At 45.1% G+C, this 18,571-nt stretch overlaps 1 protein-coding gene across 1 annotated transcript in view; it reads left to right on the top strand.

Moving 5' to 3' along the window:
• LOC124594558 (uncharacterized transporter slc-17.2-like) overlaps positions 1-18,571 on the top strand; it is a 210,195-nt gene that overhangs the window by 35,041 nt on the left and 156,583 nt on the right. The window contains exon 3 of the mRNA XM_047132930.1: positions 2,754-2,886. Coding sequence (XP_046988886.1) covers positions 2,754-2,886 — 133 coding nt within the window. The remainder of the gene's footprint in view (positions 1-2,753; positions 2,887-18,571) is intronic.

Here is an 18,571-nt window from a genome sequence, read left to right as displayed (position 1 = left end):
GATGATAAACGGGTATTCATTGGACGAATATATTATACTAGAACTGACATGTGATTACTTTTTCACGAAATTTGGGTGCATAGATCCTGAGAAATCAGTACCCAGAACAACAACCTCTGGCCGTAATAACATCCTTGATACGCCTGGGCAATGAGTCGAACAGAGCTTGAATGGCGTGTACTGGTACAGCTGCCCATCCAGCTTCAACACGATACCACAGTTCATCAAGGGTAGTGACTGGCCTATTGTGATGAACCAGTTGCTCGGCCACCATTGACCAGACGTTTCCAATTGGTGAGAGATCTGGAGAATGTGCTGGCCAGGGTAGCAGTCGAACATTTTCTGTATCCAGAAAGACCCGTACAGGACCTGCAACATGCGGTCGTGCATTATCCTGCTGAAATGTAGGGTTTTGCAGGGATCGAATGAAGGGTAGAGCCACGGGTCGTAACACATCTGAAATGTAACGTCCACTGTTGAAAGTGCCGTTAATGCGAACAAGAGGTGACCAATGACACCCCATATCATCACGCCGGGTGATATGCCAGTATGGCGATGACGAATATACGCTTCCAGTGTGCGTTCACCGCGATGTCGCCAAACACGGATGCGACCATCATGAGGCTGTAAACAAAACCTGGATTCATCCGAAAAAATGACGTTTTACCATTCGTGCACCCAGCTTCGTTGTTGAGTACACCATCGCAGGCGCTCCTGTCTGTGATGCAGCGTCAAGGGTAACCACAGCCATGGTCTCCGCGTTGATAGTCCATGCTGCTCCAAGGAATAATTTCAGACATGTATCAACGGAAAATGCAAAATTGTAAACTTTGGCGACTGACTGATGAATGGCTTGCCACTGTGGCCGAGTTGTTCTTGGCGCTTCAGTCCGGAACCGCACTGCTGCTGCGATCGCAGGTTCTAATCCTGCCTTGGGCATGGATGTGTGTGATGTGCTTAGGTTAGTTTGGTTTAAGTAGTTCTAAGTCTGGGGGGGGGGGGGGCAACGGCATTGCTGCAGTGGATACACCGGTTCCCGTGAGGTCACCGAAGTTAAGCGCTGTTGGGCGGGCCGGCACTTGGATGGGTGACCATCCAGCCGCCATGCGCTGTTGCCATTTTTCGGGGTGCACTCAGCCTCGTGATGCCAATTGAGGAGCTACTCCCCCGAATAGTAGCGGATTCGGTCAAGAATACCATGATAACGACCGGGAGAGTGGTGTGCTGTCCCCACGCCCCTCCTATCCGCATCCTCCTCTGAGGATGACACGGCGGTCGGATGGTCCCGGTAGGCCACTCGTGGCCTGATGACGGAGTGCATTTTTAAGTCTAGGGGACTGATGACCTTAGATGTTAAGTCCCAAAGTGCTTAGAGCCATTTGAATTTGATTGTTGAATGTGTGATGCTGCAGTGCAGATTCACTTGTCAGCTGGTAAGGATAGTAAACAGGAAATATATTGGCACCCGAGCATAAATTCTGCGAATGTCAATACGTGTAGTCAGTTGGACAGTAACTATGCCCGCCAGACAGGCGCGTGAACAATATGTATAGATGTCACCATTTGAGAAAGGACGTGTAACTGGGCTCGAAGATGGAGGTTGGAGTAATCGTCGAATCATTCGACATTTGAACAGGAGCAATGCGACTATTCGACGACGATGGCAGGAATGAGTGAATCATGGCCGAAAACAGCGCCAATAAGGAAGCGGTCAACCTAAAGAGACGGCAGAACGTGAGGACCGAGCAATCGTCCGAGAATCACTCAGAGGCCCTGGTTCATGATTATCATCGATCTAACTTGCAACTGGTGCTTCAGTGACTACAAAGACCATTAATAGCTGACTCACAAAAATGAGTCTGAGCTCACGGCGCCCCTCGCGACGACCACCATTGACCTATGTACACCAATAAGCCCGTTTGCGGTAGTGTGAGGGACATTTGGTCTGGGATCTTTGATTTGAGTAGAATTATCTTCAGTGATGAGCCCTACTTCGAATAAAGCCCGATAACCAGCGAAGACGTGTCTCAAGACGCACCGACAGTGGTGGGATACTAACCTGTCATCGCCCTTCAAATGGCCCGATAGTCAGGTGTCATGGTCTGGGGCGCCATTTCATTTCATAGTAGGACTCCTCCTTTGGTTGCCATCAGCGGCGCCCTTATGGCACAATGATTCGTCCACGATATTCTAGGGCGCGTTTTGTTGCCCTTCATGTCAAGCTACCTTGAGCTTACATTTCAGCAAGATAATGCCCACCTTCACAAGGCGCTAGTTTCTACTTCTGTCCATACTTGCCAAAGCCTACCGTGGCCAGCAAGGTCGCCCCATCTCTCCTCAATCGAGAATGTTTGGAGCATTAGGGGTAGGACCCTCCATCCAGCTCAGGATTTTGACAACCGAAAGCGCCAATTGGGCATAATTTGGCACAACATCCCTCACTAGTACATCCAACAACTCTTGTCAATCACTGCCAAGACAAATAACTGGTTGAATAAGAGCCAGAGCTGGACCAAGTTACTGACTTGCTCAGTTTGTGCAGCTCTTTGTCTTGAATAAATCATTCAGTTTTTCTGAAATTGTTATCATTTGTTTGCCTGTACATGTACATCACTGTTCATCGCATCTAATGATCTCCGTCTCAATCGGATAATTCCTCTGTTGTGCGTAATTTTGTTTTTGTCGTTGAATGAATTTTCTACCCCTATACGTGGCGACAGTGGGACAAGCTCAAAGATGACGGTTCTCCACAGGACCGCGTGCTGTCGGTGCTGCCACACGTGGGACACGTGGCGACAGCGGTGCTACTGGCTGGCCTGGTGGACAAGGCGCGCGCGCAGTCGCTCGTCTCCACCACCACGGCGCGGCGACTCATCGTTTACATTGGTGAGTCACATTCACAGTCACTCACTGTTACCGGAAGCGATTATTCACTCAATATTTATTACTAGAGTCAAAGGACCCTCTCCAGGACTGACTACACTACTGGCCATTAAAATTGCTACACCAAGAAGAAATGCAGGTGATAAACGGATATTAATCAAACAGAGCTTGGATGACTTGTACAGGTACAGCTGCCCATGCAGCTTCACACGATACCACAGTTCATCAAAAGTAGTAACTGGTGTATTGTGACAAGCCAGTTGCTCGGCCACCATTGACCAGACGTTTTCAGTTGGTGAGAGATCTGGAGAATGTGCTGGCCAGGGCAGCAGTCGAACATTTTCTGTATCCAGAAAGGCCCGTACAGGACCTGCAACGTGCGGTCGTGCATTGTCCTGCTGAAATTTAGGGTTTCGCGCAGGGATCCAATGAAGGGTAGAGCCACGCGTCGTAACACATCTGAAATGTAACGTTCACTGTTCAAAGTGCCGTCAATGAGAACAAGAGGTGACCGAGACGTGTAACCAATGGCACCCCATACCATAATGCCGGGTGATACGCCATTATGGCGATGACGAATACACGCTTCCAATGTGTGTTCACCGCGATGTCGCCAAACACGGATGCGACCATCGTGATGCTATAAACAGAACCTGGATTCATCCGAAAAAATACCTTTTTGCCATTCGTGCACACAGGTTCGTCACTGAGTACACCATCGCAGGCCCTCCTGTATGTGATGCAGCATCAAGGGTAACCGCAGCCATGGTCTCCGAGCTAATAGTCCATGCTGCTGCAAAAGTCGTCGAACTGTTCGTGCAGATGGCTGTTGTCTTGCAAACGTCCTCTTCTGTTGACTCAGGGATCGAGACGTGGCTGCACGATCCGTTACAGCCATGCGGATAAGATGCCTGTCATCTCGACTGGTAGTGATACGAGGCCGTTGGGATCCAGCACGGCGTTCCGTATTACCCTCCTGAACCCACCGATTCCATATTCTGCTAACAGTCATTGGATCTCGACCAACGCGAGCAGCAATGTCGCGATACGATAAACCGCAATCGCGATAGGCTACAATCCGACCTTTATCAACGACGGAAACGTGATGGTACGCATTTCTCTTCCTTACACGAGGCATCACAACAACGTTTCACCAGGCAACGGCGGTTAACTTCTGTTTGTGTATGAGAAATCGGTTGGAAACTTTCCTCATGTCAGCACGTTGTAGGTGTCGCCATTGGCGCCAACCTTGTGTGAATGCTCTGAAAAGCAAATCATATGCATATCACAGCATCTTCTTCCTTTCGGTTAAATTTCGCGTCTGTAGCATGTCATCTTCATGGTGTAGCAATTTTAATGGGCAGTGGTATTTTTTTTTTCAGAGAAAAATTAACTGTTAGCAGTACAGAATGGAACATAATAATACTGCTAGAGATCATGTAGGTATGATTGTGCAATATTTGTACAGCGCTTATAGGGTGTTTACAACAAAGGGTAGTTCCTACACAGAATAGATTTTCAATCTGAAATCCGTAACTTGTCACAGACTAATAGACTCCAAAGACATGGCCGTAACACTTATTGCGTTTTTTTTTAAAGGCTTTCTATTGTGTTAATAAGGAACCCCAGATAAAGTAATACATGAGTCTGGAATTAGAAATAAGCTGGCAAACGTTGTCCGAGAAACTCGGACAGACACAATCTCAAAAGCAAAATTTATAGCTGAGATATCTCTACCTTTCAAAATAAATACCCGTATCAGGCAAGGCGATGGTTCATTTCCATGTACTTTCAACTGTGTCGTGGAGAAATTTGCAAGTATCTGGAATAAGAAAGTTAAAAAATTTAGAATATAACTACTAGGGAGAAGCAACAGATGTGTTGTAATAAATGACCTAGCATTTGCGGTAGATTTCAACATATTTCCTGAAAAATGAAATTACAATTAAATCCAGACCATTAGCTGCTTACAGGCGTTGATAAATATCAATGGGGACAGTTGAAAACGTGTGCCCTGACCGGGACTCGATCCGGACATGTCCGAAAGAACAGATCCATCTTCATGTAGAAAAGGGTTACCGGCCAATGATGTCCTTCAGTGCGGGTGCACTGACATTGCTCAAACACTTACGGGAATCGGTAGATTGACTGCCGCGAGTAATGAGTATAGTGGGCAGGGCACTAAAATACATGTAAATGTCCTGTGACTAGGGCCTCGCGTCAGGTAGACCGTTCGCCTTAGGACAACACAACACCCAGTACCAGAGCGGAGAAAAATCTCCGACGTAGCCGGGAATCGAACCCGGGCTCTTAGTATTGACATTCTGTCGCGCCGACTACTTTTTTTTTTTAATTTCATTTTGTTCGTTTTCGTTCGTCGCATTTGCTCGGGACGGACGTCGCAAGACACCCGTTTAAGTTCGTCGTTGATCAATTTACTCAGTTTTTTTTCATTACAGAGGGTAGCTAATCCCTCTGACCGAACACGCTGAGCTACCTTGCCGGCGCCACTCAGCTGTCGGAGGCGGACGGCAGGGCACTATAAATGTAGTGTGTGGACAGTAAGCTGGAAATGTGGGTCTCACGAGCAGCGTTCCAGAGATAAGTCCCTACAGTCGCACTATACTCTGTGGCTCGCTTGGATAGAGCTCCTGCTATGTAAGCGGGGTTCGATTCCCGGTTGGGGAACACATTTTCAACTGTCCCCCTCGATATTTATCAATTCCTGTAAGCAGCTAATGGTCTGGATTTCATTGTAATTTCATTCTTCGAGAGCTGCAAGATCACCAATAGTATCTGTTCTTTCGGAAAAACAGATACCATCCTCATATATTTCCTGAAAGCCTGGCAGATACAACAGTTCAAGTCAATTAACTGGAAGACAAAGTCAATATGACAGTCATAAGAATCTCTGAAGAGAAAACAAAAATTATGACAAATATAAAAAAAATGCTCCACAATATTTAATAATAGAAATTTGGCAAACAGAAAAAGGACAAAATTCAAATATTTGGGAGAGACTATTCAAGGAAAAGGTTCAGAAAACACTGCTTTAGAGGAAAGAATAAACAAGATGGGAAATGTGTATTGTATAAAGAAGAATATCTGCAACAATAAGTGCTAATCTAAAAAAAATCAAAATAATTGATACTCAAGCCATAAAACCTTCATGTTGTTGTTGTTGTGGTCTTCAGTCCTGAGACTGGTTTGATGCAGCTCTCCATGCTACTCTATCCTGTGCAAGCTTCTTCATCTCCAGTACCTACTGCAACCTACATCCTTTTGAATTTGCTTAGTGTATTCATCTCTTGGTCTCCCTCTACGTTTTTTACCCTCCACGCTGCCCTCCAATACTAAATTGGTGATCCCTTGATGCCTCAACACATGTCCTACCAACCGATCCCTTCTTCTAGTCAAGTTGTGCCACAAACTTCTCTTCTCCCCAATCCTATTCAATACTTCCTCATTAGTTATGTGATCTACCCATCTAATCTTCAGCATTCTTCTGTAGCACCACATTTCGAAAGCTTCTATTCTCTTCTTGTCCAAACTATATATCGTCCATGTTTCACTTCCATACATGGCTACACTCCATACAAATACTTTCAGGACATCTTCCTGACACGTAAATCTATACTCGATGTTAACAAATTTCTCTTCTTCAGAAACGCTTTCCTTGCCATTGCCAGTCTACATTTTATATCCTCTCTACTTCGAACATCATCAGTTATTTTGCTCCCCAAGTAGCAAAATTCCTTTACTACTTTAAGTGTCTCATTTCCTAATCTAATTCCCACAGCATCACCCGACTTAATTCGACTACATTCCATTATCCTCGTTTTGCTTTTGTTGATGTTCATCTTATACCCTCCTTTCAAGACACTATCCATTCCATTCAACTGCTCTTCCAAGTCGTTTGCTGTCTCTGACAGAATTACAATGTCATCGGCGAACCTCAAAGTTTTTATTTCTTCTCCATGGATTTTAATACCTACTCCGAATTTTTCTTTTGTTTCCTTCACTGCTTGCTCAATATACAGATTGAATAACATCGGGGAGAGACTACAACCCTGTCTCACTCCCTTCCCAACCACTGCTTCCCTTTCGTGCCCCTCGACCCTTATAACTGCCATCTGGTTTCTGTACAAATTGTAAATAGCCTTTCGCTCCCTGTATTTTACCCCTGCTACCTTCAGAATTTGAAAGAGCGTATTCCAGTCAACATTGTCAAAAGCTTTCTCCAAGTCTACAAATGCTAGAAATGAAGGTTTGCCTTTTCTTAATCTAGCTTCTAAGATACGTCGTAGGGTCAGTATTACGTCACGTGTTCCAACATTTCTACGGAATCCAAACTGATCTTCCCCGAGGTCGGCTTCTACTTGTTTTTCCATTCGTCTCTAAAGAACCCGCGTTAGTATTTTGCAGTCGTGACTTATTAAACTGATAGTTCGGTAATTTTCACATTTGTCAACACCTGCTTTCTTTGGGATTGGAATTATTATATTCTTCTTGAAGTCTGAGGGTATTTTGCTTGTTTCATACATCTTGCTCACCAGATGGTAGAGTTTCGTCAGGACTGGCTCTCCCAAGGCTGTCAGTAGTTCTAATGGAATGTTGTCTACTCCCGGGGCTTGTTTCGACTCAGGTCTTTCAGTGCTCTGTCAAACACTCCACGCAGTATTATATCTCCCATTTCATCTTCATCTACATCCTCTTCCATTTCCATAATATTGTCCTTAAGTACATCGCCCTTGTATAGGCCCTCTATATACTCCTTCCACCTTTCTGCTTTCCCTTCTTTGCTTATAACTGGGTTTTCATCTGAGCTTTTGATATTCATACAAGTGGCTCTCTTTCCCGCAAAGGTCTCTTTAATTTTCCTGTAGGCAGTATCTATCTTACCCCTAGTGAGACAAGCCTCTACATCCTTACATTTGTCCTCTAGCCGTCCCTGCTTAGCCATTTTGCACTTCCTGTCGATCTCATTTTTGAGACGTTTGTATTCCTTTTTGCTTGCCTCATTTACTACATTTTTATATTTTCTCCTTTCATCAGTTAAATTCAATATTTCTTCTGTCACCCAAGGATTTTTACTAGCCCTCGTCTTTTTACCTACTTGATACTCTGCTGCCTTCACCACTTCATCCATTCTTCTTCTACTGTATTTCTTCCCCTCATTCCTGTCAATTGCTCCCTTATGCTCTCCCTGAAACTCTGTACAACCTCTGGTTTAGTCGGTTTATCCAGGTCCCATCTCCTTAAATTCCCACCTTTTTGCAGTGTCTTCAGTTTTAATCTACAGGTCATAACCAATAGATTGTGGTCATAAATATATCGATTATATTTTATTAAATCACGCTTTGTGTGTTACAAACTGACACCAGTGGTTTGTCTGCCTGCCCTGTTCCACAATGTTCTGGTGTACATCATTATGAACTTGCATTATCGACAGAGATTATTAGTTTCACATTGTTGACAAAACTTGCCTAAAATGACGTTTGTCAATATAATCTCGTACCAAAAGACGCAGGCTGCTAAATAAGATAGTTGAATAACCACAACACATCTAAAGTCTACCAGATATTCGCTTCAATTGACAAAGGTGACACTATAGACTTGATGCTAGCGTGTTTCAGGTTGCTTTCACTGTTATAAACTCAGGGGCAGTATGTCTTTACAGTGTGTTTGATCACCATGTTTCAACTGGAGTCTGTAAAAAAATTCGTGCTTGCTTTAACGCTTATCCCATTCAGACACGCTGATGTTCCCATTGTGCCCACTGACTGCAGCACTCTTAGGTTTACAGATTGCACCACTATGCACAACGTAAACTATGCTTTCACAAAGAATGTGTCGCAATACTTTAATGTAAGGGAAGGTTCTATAGAGTGTGTCGCAAAATTTTGTTTTTCCATTAGTTATAAGTTTATAATCCAGTGCATTTTACTTTATATAATTTAGAATCAACTTCGAGACAGTTTGCACAAGTCATTACCAGTAATGATAGGCACTTGTCAGCTCTGCCTGTGGTGAAAAGTGGTTATCCCTTATTCTTCCCTCTTGACAGAAACAAGAGTAATAGCACCCTGGTACATGGTTAGTTTCAATGTACGCTCGGTCCGCCCCCTGTAGCTCAGTGGCAGCCGGCACGGTAGCTCAGCGTGTTCGGTCAGAGAAACTGAGTTAATGGATCAAAGACCAACTGAAACGGGTGTCTTACGACGTCCCCCCGGAGCAGATACAACGAACGAAAAGGAACAAAATGAGATAAAAAAGAAGTGGTCTATCCTAAGGGCCCGGGTTCGATTCCCGGCTGCGTCGGAGATTTTCTCCGCTCAGGGACTGGGTGTTATGTTGTCCTAATCATCATCATTTCATCCCCATCGACGCTCAAGTCGCCGAAGTGGCGTCAACTCGAAAGATTTGTAGCCGGCGAACAGTCTACCCGACAGGAGGTCCTAGTCACACGACATTTTTTAATGTACGCTCGGACTGAGTGTGTAGTAAGCCAAAATTTTTATTGCAGTTTTAAAATGGGGAAACTTATTACTTTGCAAATAGTCGCATGTCCTTGCAGTGTGAATGGGTGTATTAAGAGTCAACTGTGAGGTCTACCTTTAGCATCTTGAATAATGTTGCTTGTGTTGTTCACATAAGATTTCAAAAAGTGAAAGTATATACCATCTACTAGTGCTTAAATTAGCGAAATAAAATTTCATTATACTTACCTTCAAAAGCAATGACTACATATTACTGAACAGTGGCCCCCGTAGTTTATCTGTGCTACTGGTCTCACGTGACATATCGGTCTTCACTGCCAGTCGACGTATGCTGTACATTGCATTCCCATTCTATAAACCAAGCTGCTGTTTCCATCTGGAGAGTCAACTGTTATATAGAATCTATGAGTCGGGAGACATAACACATCAGAAAATATCATCCACACAATCTGGAATGTAGCAAGGGCAGATAAATGAGAGAACGGTCGCACAATCAGCTTAACATCTCATGCATCCAAGTTGCTAACAGGAATGATATATGGAAGAATGGAAAAGAAAACTGAGGATCTGTTAGGTGAGATCAGCTTGGGTTTCGTAAAGATAAAGGCACCAGAGAAGCAGTTCTGGCATTGTGCTTGATAATGAAAACAAGACTTAATAGTAATCAAGACACATTAGTAGTACCTGTCGACCTATGAAAAGCATTTGACAACGTAACATTCTGAAAGATGTTGTAAATATTGAGAGAAATAAGGGAAGAGAAGGCTCAGAATACACTCAAAGAACCGATGGCAAAGGATGCAAGTATAACTGTCAGATGAAGGGGTAAGCACAAGAAAGTAATTGTAGTGGGCTGCATCAAACTAGCTGTGGTGGTGTCGGCTTGTTATAGGACTCTTCCTCACATTTTGATTCCAGACTTTTATAAAAGAAAACGAGTTTGCATGATCTCATTTCCGTTTTAATCTTAGTTGTTTCTCTCTACCAATAATGAGTTGCTATAAGGTTCAAAACTAATGATTTTTTTGCTTAATTTCCATTTCATATTTTTATCTTGCAGTTGAGATTCCAATAGTGCGTGTGATGTTCTGGCAGTAGCGATGTGGCCAAAGTTTGGTTCACTCGCCCGTGAGTGCGAGACAAATTGATAAGTGAGTCCCTGTGTGGCAGATGGCCGGCAGGACAGTGCCGCACGAGAATGCTTCTCCACATCTTGCTGGCAGCTTCAGAAACGGCGTAGGTGTCCAGGGGCATCCAAACATTAGGTGCTGGCACTTTGTTTATTTACCGACGGGACCAGCCATACCTCCTTCCTCTTGGGCGCAACAAACGGACAATACAGAAGCGCAGCAGTATGGACATCAACTTTGGTTTTCAGTTTGCAAAGGTTTGACGAATGGGCGCCAGATAATGAGGTTTTTGAGTCAAGCTCAAGACGGAGGAATGCAAACAGTAGAGCTTCATCTTCTCAGTACCCTTTAGAGAAAACAAACACTGACAACCGAATGTTTGGTGTTTGGCTAAATTCTTGAGGGAAAAGAAATCCGGCGGCAGCCTGTCGAGGTGACTGGGCGGCTTTCGAATGCACTGCCAGCCTGAGACGGGGCGAATCTAATTGATTTTTCCATGCTAGACACGCTAGTGAAGGCTTAAACATTATTAAAAATTGATTAAGAGCTGCATCTCGCATCTGCCCAACGATTTGTCACAGGAGAGGTATGGGTGCGCTGCTCGGTGCTCAGGTGGCGAGCTATAGAGAGCGAAACTTGGTCATTTGGCCTACAGTTTTCATTCTCCTTGGTCATTCAATTTCTGAGATTCCGTACTCATCAGTTTTAATTTCTACTTGGTCGTTGTGATAGCAGACTCCGAAGATGGCAGTTTTCACTCTACTTGGTCGTTGTAAATACGAGGCGTGTTTTCTAAGTAAGTACCGTTTTTAAATTAAAAATAGACGTGCTAAGATATCTCAATGTTATTTTTACATGAAAGCCTGTACCTTAATCTACTTTTCTACATATTTTCCGTCAATATTGAGGCACTTGTCATAACGTTGTACCAGTTTTTGAATACTCTCGTCATAGAAGTCTGCTGCCTGACGTGTTAATCACTGCATCACCACCGTTTTGACTTCGCCATCGCCTTGAAGATGCTGACCGTTCAGGTGTTTCTTCAAGTGCAGGAACAGATAGTAGTCACTGGGCGGAAGATCGGGGCTGTACGGAGGATGATCTAGAGCAGGGGTTCCCAACAAAATTTTCTCGAGGACACCCTCAGCGAGCATGATTGGTACTTTGTCATATCGTAGTTTCAAGTACCTAAAAAAGCCGAATTAAGAGTCTTTTTATACGTTTTGTATTTTTGGTGCTTAGAAAAAACAGTGACATATTCATTATTGAAAAAATATTGAGCAGCCAAAACAAAAAATATGTTATCATACGAAATATATTTAATATATTTTTTATTCTAATAGCATCTTGCGGAGCCCTCTGGCATAGCTCGCGGACCCCTGGGGGTCCGCGCACAACCTGATGGGAACCACTGATCTAGAATTTCCCATCGAAACGATGTGATGAGATCTTTGGTCTGATTCGCCACATGCGGACGGGCATTGTCTTGCAGCAAAACGATACCCTTGCTCAACTTCAATGGACTGTTGGTTTGATGCTGGTGTGACGTAGGCCATCCATGTTTCAATGCCCGTAACAATTTGGCTTAAGAAATCATCACCGTCGTTGTGGTGCCGCTCAGGGAAAGTCAATGCACTGTCTAAACGTTTGGTTTTGTGCACATCTGTCAACATTTTCGGTACCCAACGTGCGCACAATTTTCGGTAATTCAAGTGCTCGGTCACAATGCCATAGAAAACACTACGAGAAACATTAGGAAAGTCATCCCGCAAGAAGGAAATCGTAGAGCGTCTGTTTTCTCTCACCTTATTGTCCACTTCCTGCACCAAACTTTCATTAACGACCGAAGGATGCCCACTCCTTGTTCATCATGCACATTTGTGCGGCCATCTTTAAATGCTCTCACCCACTTTCTTACCATTCCATCACTCATAATGTTTTCTCCGTAAGTTGCACAGATCTCACGATCAATATCGATCGCTTTTAGGCCGCTAGCACTAAGAAATCTTATAACAGCCCGTACTTCACAGTCGGCGGGACTCACGAGGCATCTTAAACACTCACTACACAACGTAAACAAGGAAGAATTAGACTGTAATGACGTCAGTGCGTAGATTAAGGTACAGGTTTTCATGTAAAATATAAAATTATTGAGATATCTTAGCACGTCTTTTTTTAAATTTCAAAACGGTATTTACTTCAAAAAAACACGCCTCGTATATTCATTGTTAGGATACGACAGACTTTCTGTCCTACCTGGCTTCTAAAGAGCAATTGCTCATTTTGTGGAACTCAGAAAGTTTTCGGTAACCTATAGTTTGCCACGATTAGAGCGAAGCATTCGCCTTTTGCATTCAGTGAATCGCGAACTTGACACCGGGCTGCTGATGGACGACAGGGACAAATTGCTCTAGCATTATACGCTGAGGTGACAAAAGCCATGAGATACTTCCTCATATCGTTTCGGGCCTCCTTTATGACCGGCACAGTGCACAAACTCGACATGGCGTGGACTGAACAAGTCTTAGCAAGTCCGCTGCAGAAATATTGAGCCATACTGCCTCTATATCCGTCCAAAATTGCCAAAGTGTTGCCAGTGCAGGATCTTGTGCACAAACTCTCGTTCCATGGGATTCATGTCTGGCGATGTGGGTGGCCAAATCATTCGTTCGAATTGACCACAATGTTGAAAGCAATCGCGAACAACTGTGGCCCGGCGATATCGCGGTCTCCGAGCAGTCGAACATCCCATGTAAACGTTGCCCGCACCAATGTAGAGCCACAAGCAGCTTCCACAGTGTCCTGTTGACAGCTTGCGTCCATGGCTTATAGGGTCTGTCCCGCACTCGAGTCCTACCATTAACTCTCACCAACTGAAACCGGGGCTCACCTCCCAGGCCACGATTTTTGCAGTCGTCCAGAATCCAACCGATATGGTCACGAGCCAGGACAGGCGCTACAGCGATGTTCGAGCTGTTGGCAAAGGCACTAGCGTCGGTTGTCCACTGCCATTGCCAACGCTTAATTTCGCGGCTCTGTCCTAACAGATTCGTTCGTCGTACGTCCCACATCGACTTCTGCGGTTATTTCACGCAGTGTTGCTGTTGTCTGTTAGCACTGGCAAGTGAAAGCCGTCGGTCATTGGGTTGTCCGTGGTGAGAAGTATTGTCTGACAGTTTTGTATTCCCAGCACACTCTTGATACTGTGGATCTCGGAATATTGAATTCCCTAACGATTTCACGGAGCGAGGTGGCGCAGTGGTTAGCACACTGACTCGCATTCGGAACGACGACGGTTTAATCCCACGTCCCGCCATCCTCATTTAGGTTTTCCGTGATTTCCCTAAATCACTTGAGGCAAATGCCGAGATGATTCCTTTGACAGGGCACGGCCGACTTCTTTCCCCATTCTTCCCTAATCGAATGATACCTATGACCTCGCTGTTTAGCCGGCCACGTTGGCCGAGCGGTTCCAGGCACTTCAGTCCGGAAACGCGCGACTGCTACGGTCGCAGGTTCGAATCCTGCCTCGGATGTGTGTGATGTCCTTAGGTTAGTTACGTTTAAGTAGTTCTAAGTTCTAGGGGACTGATGACCTCAGATGTTACGTCCCGTAGTGCTCAGAGCCCTTTGAACCATTTGAACCTCACTGTTTGGTCTCTTCCCCCAAATCAGTCCAATCCAATCCTAACGAATTCCTAAATGGAATATCCCATGCTTTTAACTCCAACTACCGTTCGGCGGCCGAGGTCTTTTAATTTCCCTCGTGCGGCCATATTCATATAATCAAGCCGGAAACCTTTCCAAATGAATCACCTTAGCACAAATGGCAACTTCGCCAATGCACTGCCTTTTTACACCTTGTGTACGCGATACTACCGCCATGTGTATGCGTGCATATCGCTATCCCAGGACTTTTCACCTCGGTGTATTTGCGTCCGCTACTGACATACGAGGCAAGGGCGAGACTTGCAGCTGAACCGTGCCGTCTGTTGCCGCAACCAGTTAGTCAACCACGCTAAGACTGCGGAATAGGAAACATTGAGTTCACATCGGAAGGAAGTGAGACGGGTTTCAAGCCAAATAATGTGGGGCTAAATTAACAGTAATTTGGGTATAGTTGGGAACTGAACTAGGGTAAATGGTGCTAATCTACTATCTCCACTTTTTTATTCTATTAGAGCTAAGTGCCAACGGCATTGCCGCAGTGGTAACACCCGTTCCCGTTAGACCACCGACGTTAAGAACTGTCGGTCTGGGCTAGCAGTTAAATGGGTGACCATTCGCTCTGACAAGCGTTGTTGGCAGGCGGGGTCCACTGTACCCTTGTGAGGCAAACTGAGTAGCTACTTGATTAAGAAGTAGCGGCTCCGGTCTCGTAAATTGACAACGATCAGGGGAGTGGTGTGCTGACCTCATGCCCCACCATAACCACATCCAGTGACGCCTGTGGGCGGAGGATGCTACGACGGCCGGTCGGTACCGTTCGGCCTCCATGGACTGTTCTGGCGGAGTTTCATGTTTTTATTAGAATTAAGTGGCCACTAATTTGCTGAATTATATTTGCGAGTACATATGTTGTGCTGTTAGGAAAGAAGTAACTACACTGGTTTACTTCCTTAATTCAACCCATGTCTTTTCTCCACAAGCTATGAGTCAGTGTCCAATTATATACACTTCTGGCCATTAAAACTGCTACGCCAAGAAGAAATGCAGATGATAAACGGGTATTCATTGGACAAATACATTATACTAGAACTGACATGTGATTACATTTTCACGCAATTTGGGTGCATAGATCCTGAGAAACCAGTACACAGAGCAACCACCTCTGGTCGTAATAACGGCCTTGATACGCCTGGGCATTGAGTCAAACAGAGCTTGGATGGCGTGTACAGGTACAGCTGCCCATGCAGCTTCAACACGATACCACAGTTCATCAAGAGTAGTGACTGGCGTATTGTGACGAGCCAGTTGCTCGGCCACCATTGACCAGACGTTTTCAGTTGGTGAGAGATCTGGAGAATATCCTGGCCAGGGCAGCAGTCGAACCTTTTCTGTATCCAGAAAGGCCCGTACAGGACCTGCAACATGCGGTCGTGCATTATCCTGCTGAAATGTAGGGCTTCGCAGGGATCGAATGAAGGGTAGAGCCACGGCTCGTAACACATCTGAAATGTAACGTCGACTGTTCAGAGTGCCGTCAATGCGAACAAGAGGTGACCGAGAGGTGTAACCAATGGCACCCTATATCATCACGCCAGTATGGCGATGACGAATACACGCTTCCAATGTGCGTTCTCCGCGATGTCGTCAAACACGGATGCGACCATGATGATGCTGGAAACAGAACCTAGATTCATCCGAAAAAATGACGTTTTGCCTTTCGTACACCCAGGTTCGTCATTGAGTACACCATCGCAGGCGCTCCTGTCTGTGATGCAGCGTCAAGGGTAACCGCAGCTGATAGCCCATGCTGCTGCAAACGTCGTCGAACTGATCGTGCAGATGGTTGTTGTCTTGCAACGTCCCCGTCTGTTGACTCAGGGACGAGACGTGGCTGTACGATCCGTTACAGCCATGCGGGTAAGATGCCTGTCATCTCGACTGCTAGTGATACGAGACCGTTGGGATCCAGCACGGCGTTCCGTATTACCCTCCTGAACCCACCGATTCCATGTTCTGCTAACAGTCATTGGATCTCGACCAACGCCAGCAGCAGTGTCGTGATACGATCTACCGCAATCGCGATAGGCTACAATCAGTCCTTTATCAACGTCGGAAACGTGATGGTACGTATTTCTCCTCCTTGCACGAGGCATCACAACAACGTTTCACCAGGCAACGCCGGTCAACTGCTGTTTGTGTATGAGAAATCGGTTGGAAACTTTCCTCATGTCAGCACGTTGTAGATGTCGCCACCGGCGCCAACCTTGCGTGAATGCTCTGAAAAGCTAATCATTTGCACAGCATCTTCTTCCTGTCGGTAAAATTTCTAGTCTGTAGCACGTCATCTGCGTGGTATAGCAATTTTAATGGCCAGTAGTGTACTTTGATTACTATATTTGTATCTTGTCTAGTATGAAGACACTCAAGACGGATTTTCTTTCAAGCGTATGTGACGCTTTTTGTGACCCTGATACTGTATGTTTTTATGAATAAACGTAATTCTCTGTATCACGGTTCTGATATCTGTTACATTATTGTAGATATGTCACTACTGATCTTAACTTAGTTGTTACGGCCATGATTAATTATCAGTTTAGATATCACCAAAATAATAGCGTTTCCTCACACATAGCAGTTTTGTGATCGCTAAGTTCATAGGGGCCCGTACGTCACAGGATCCATGTTGTTAGGGCCTTAGACTTAAAAAATCTGTTACATCATGAGCCCAAGGGTAGGTCTTCATGTGCCGCAGTCAGCACACTGATGAATAAAAAATCAAGACGACTCTAATACGGTGTTTAAAAAGATTCATCCGATTTCACAAACTAAAACTTCTTCGTGAATTGAGACAGAGAATTGAGGTTAATTTTAACACATAGGCCTATAACGATATTTATTTTCAAACGAATCATCCAATTTTACAAGGTTACTGCAGCTTTCTATATATAAGCTTAATTTTACTTATTGTATTAAATAGAATATTATTTGCAAGTTTGATATAGAAGAACCCTCTTCTTTGAATCAAGAACACTCTTCTTTAAATCTTGCAGAATGATTGATAACTTTTAACTTCGCCTCCAATTATAACTCGGCAGGTTCATTTGATGTAGTTCTGCTGGTATGCAAGGATAATTATGCAATACCATTCTCGCAGCAACAATGGTCGTTGTTATATTATTATCTCTACATCACACACTGTGCAAAACTGAAGGTACAAAGTGTGGGATCTTGCCCACTCGTCGCTAATAGGGTGCCTGTGGGATGCAGCGTTCTCGGAATGGTACACAACAATTCAAACAAATAACATTAGTAGTTTTATTTCTAAAAAGCAATTCACAGTACTTAACTTTGGAGCAATCGTAAAACGAGGGGCGACAAGCAATATGATTTAGAGTCCTTTATATGTGAAGTGTTCAGGCAAGTTGACACACGCCACTGACACCTAACGTCCTCGATCGGGTGCCGATCTGACCCCCGAGGCTGTTTTTTTTCTTTATTGTTGTTTTAACACCTTATACAAAAGGTGGGCCGGCAGCAGCAATATTACGCCGCTCTTCAGCCACAGACAGGACAAATAGAAACAAGGAAGACATAGAAAAACAAAACATAATGGTGGACGAAAAACAGTAGACACATGAGTAAAAAACCCAGAGCCGTTCACAGGTGTAGTAAAATAAAAAACGTTCAGCACTTTTACACGAACACTGATGACTGAAATGACACACGTGAACGATGGAGCGTGGGCAGTAAAAACACACGAAGCACTAACACGATGGCACACACGAAGAACCGATGGCGATGATCTCCAGCACGCGAATGTTCACTTGATGTGTACGAGTCCGGGGACCTGCCAAAAGGGGAAAAGGTGGGGGAAGAGTGAGAGGGGAGGGTGTAGATGCCAGTGGCAGAGGAGATGGGAGGGGGAGAAAAGAAGGTACGGGGGGGGGGTTGGTGAAGCTCGGGGGGTGGAGGGGGGGAGGAAGGGACGAGGAAGAGAAGGGAGAGAGGGTGCCCTGAGAAAAAAAGCACAGGGTGTGGAACAGAGGATCATAGTTGGTAGGAGGGGTAGATGTAGGGGATGAGGGCATCATCAGGGAGGGGGAGTTGGTGGAAGCCACCTTGGGCTAGGGTATGGAGAGTGGAGAGATGGAGAGCAGGTGCGACATGGGAATACAGGCGCAGCAGCGGACGGGGGTGGGAGAGGATGGGAGAGACAAGTGGGTGAGGGGGATCAAGTTTACAGGAGGTGTAGAGGATCCGTATCCGCCCCTGAGGCTGGCAGGAGCGACACTTATATTCACTTCTTCTGATGTCGCTGCTGGCGCAGTGCAGTCCAATTCCGCACACCATGGGCTGACGTTTCCTCACTGCCTTCTCTGTTCTTGCGTT

The sequence above is a fragment of the Schistocerca americana genome, chromosome 2, assembly GCF_021461395.2.
Source record: "Schistocerca americana isolate TAMUIC-IGC-003095 chromosome 2, iqSchAmer2.1, whole genome shotgun sequence".
In the NCBI taxonomy this organism is placed as follows: domain Eukaryota; kingdom Metazoa; phylum Arthropoda; class Insecta; order Orthoptera; family Acrididae; genus Schistocerca; species Schistocerca americana.
The sequence above is the reverse complement of the archived record's forward strand: the minus strand, read 5'-3'. Positions and strand labels throughout refer to the sequence as shown.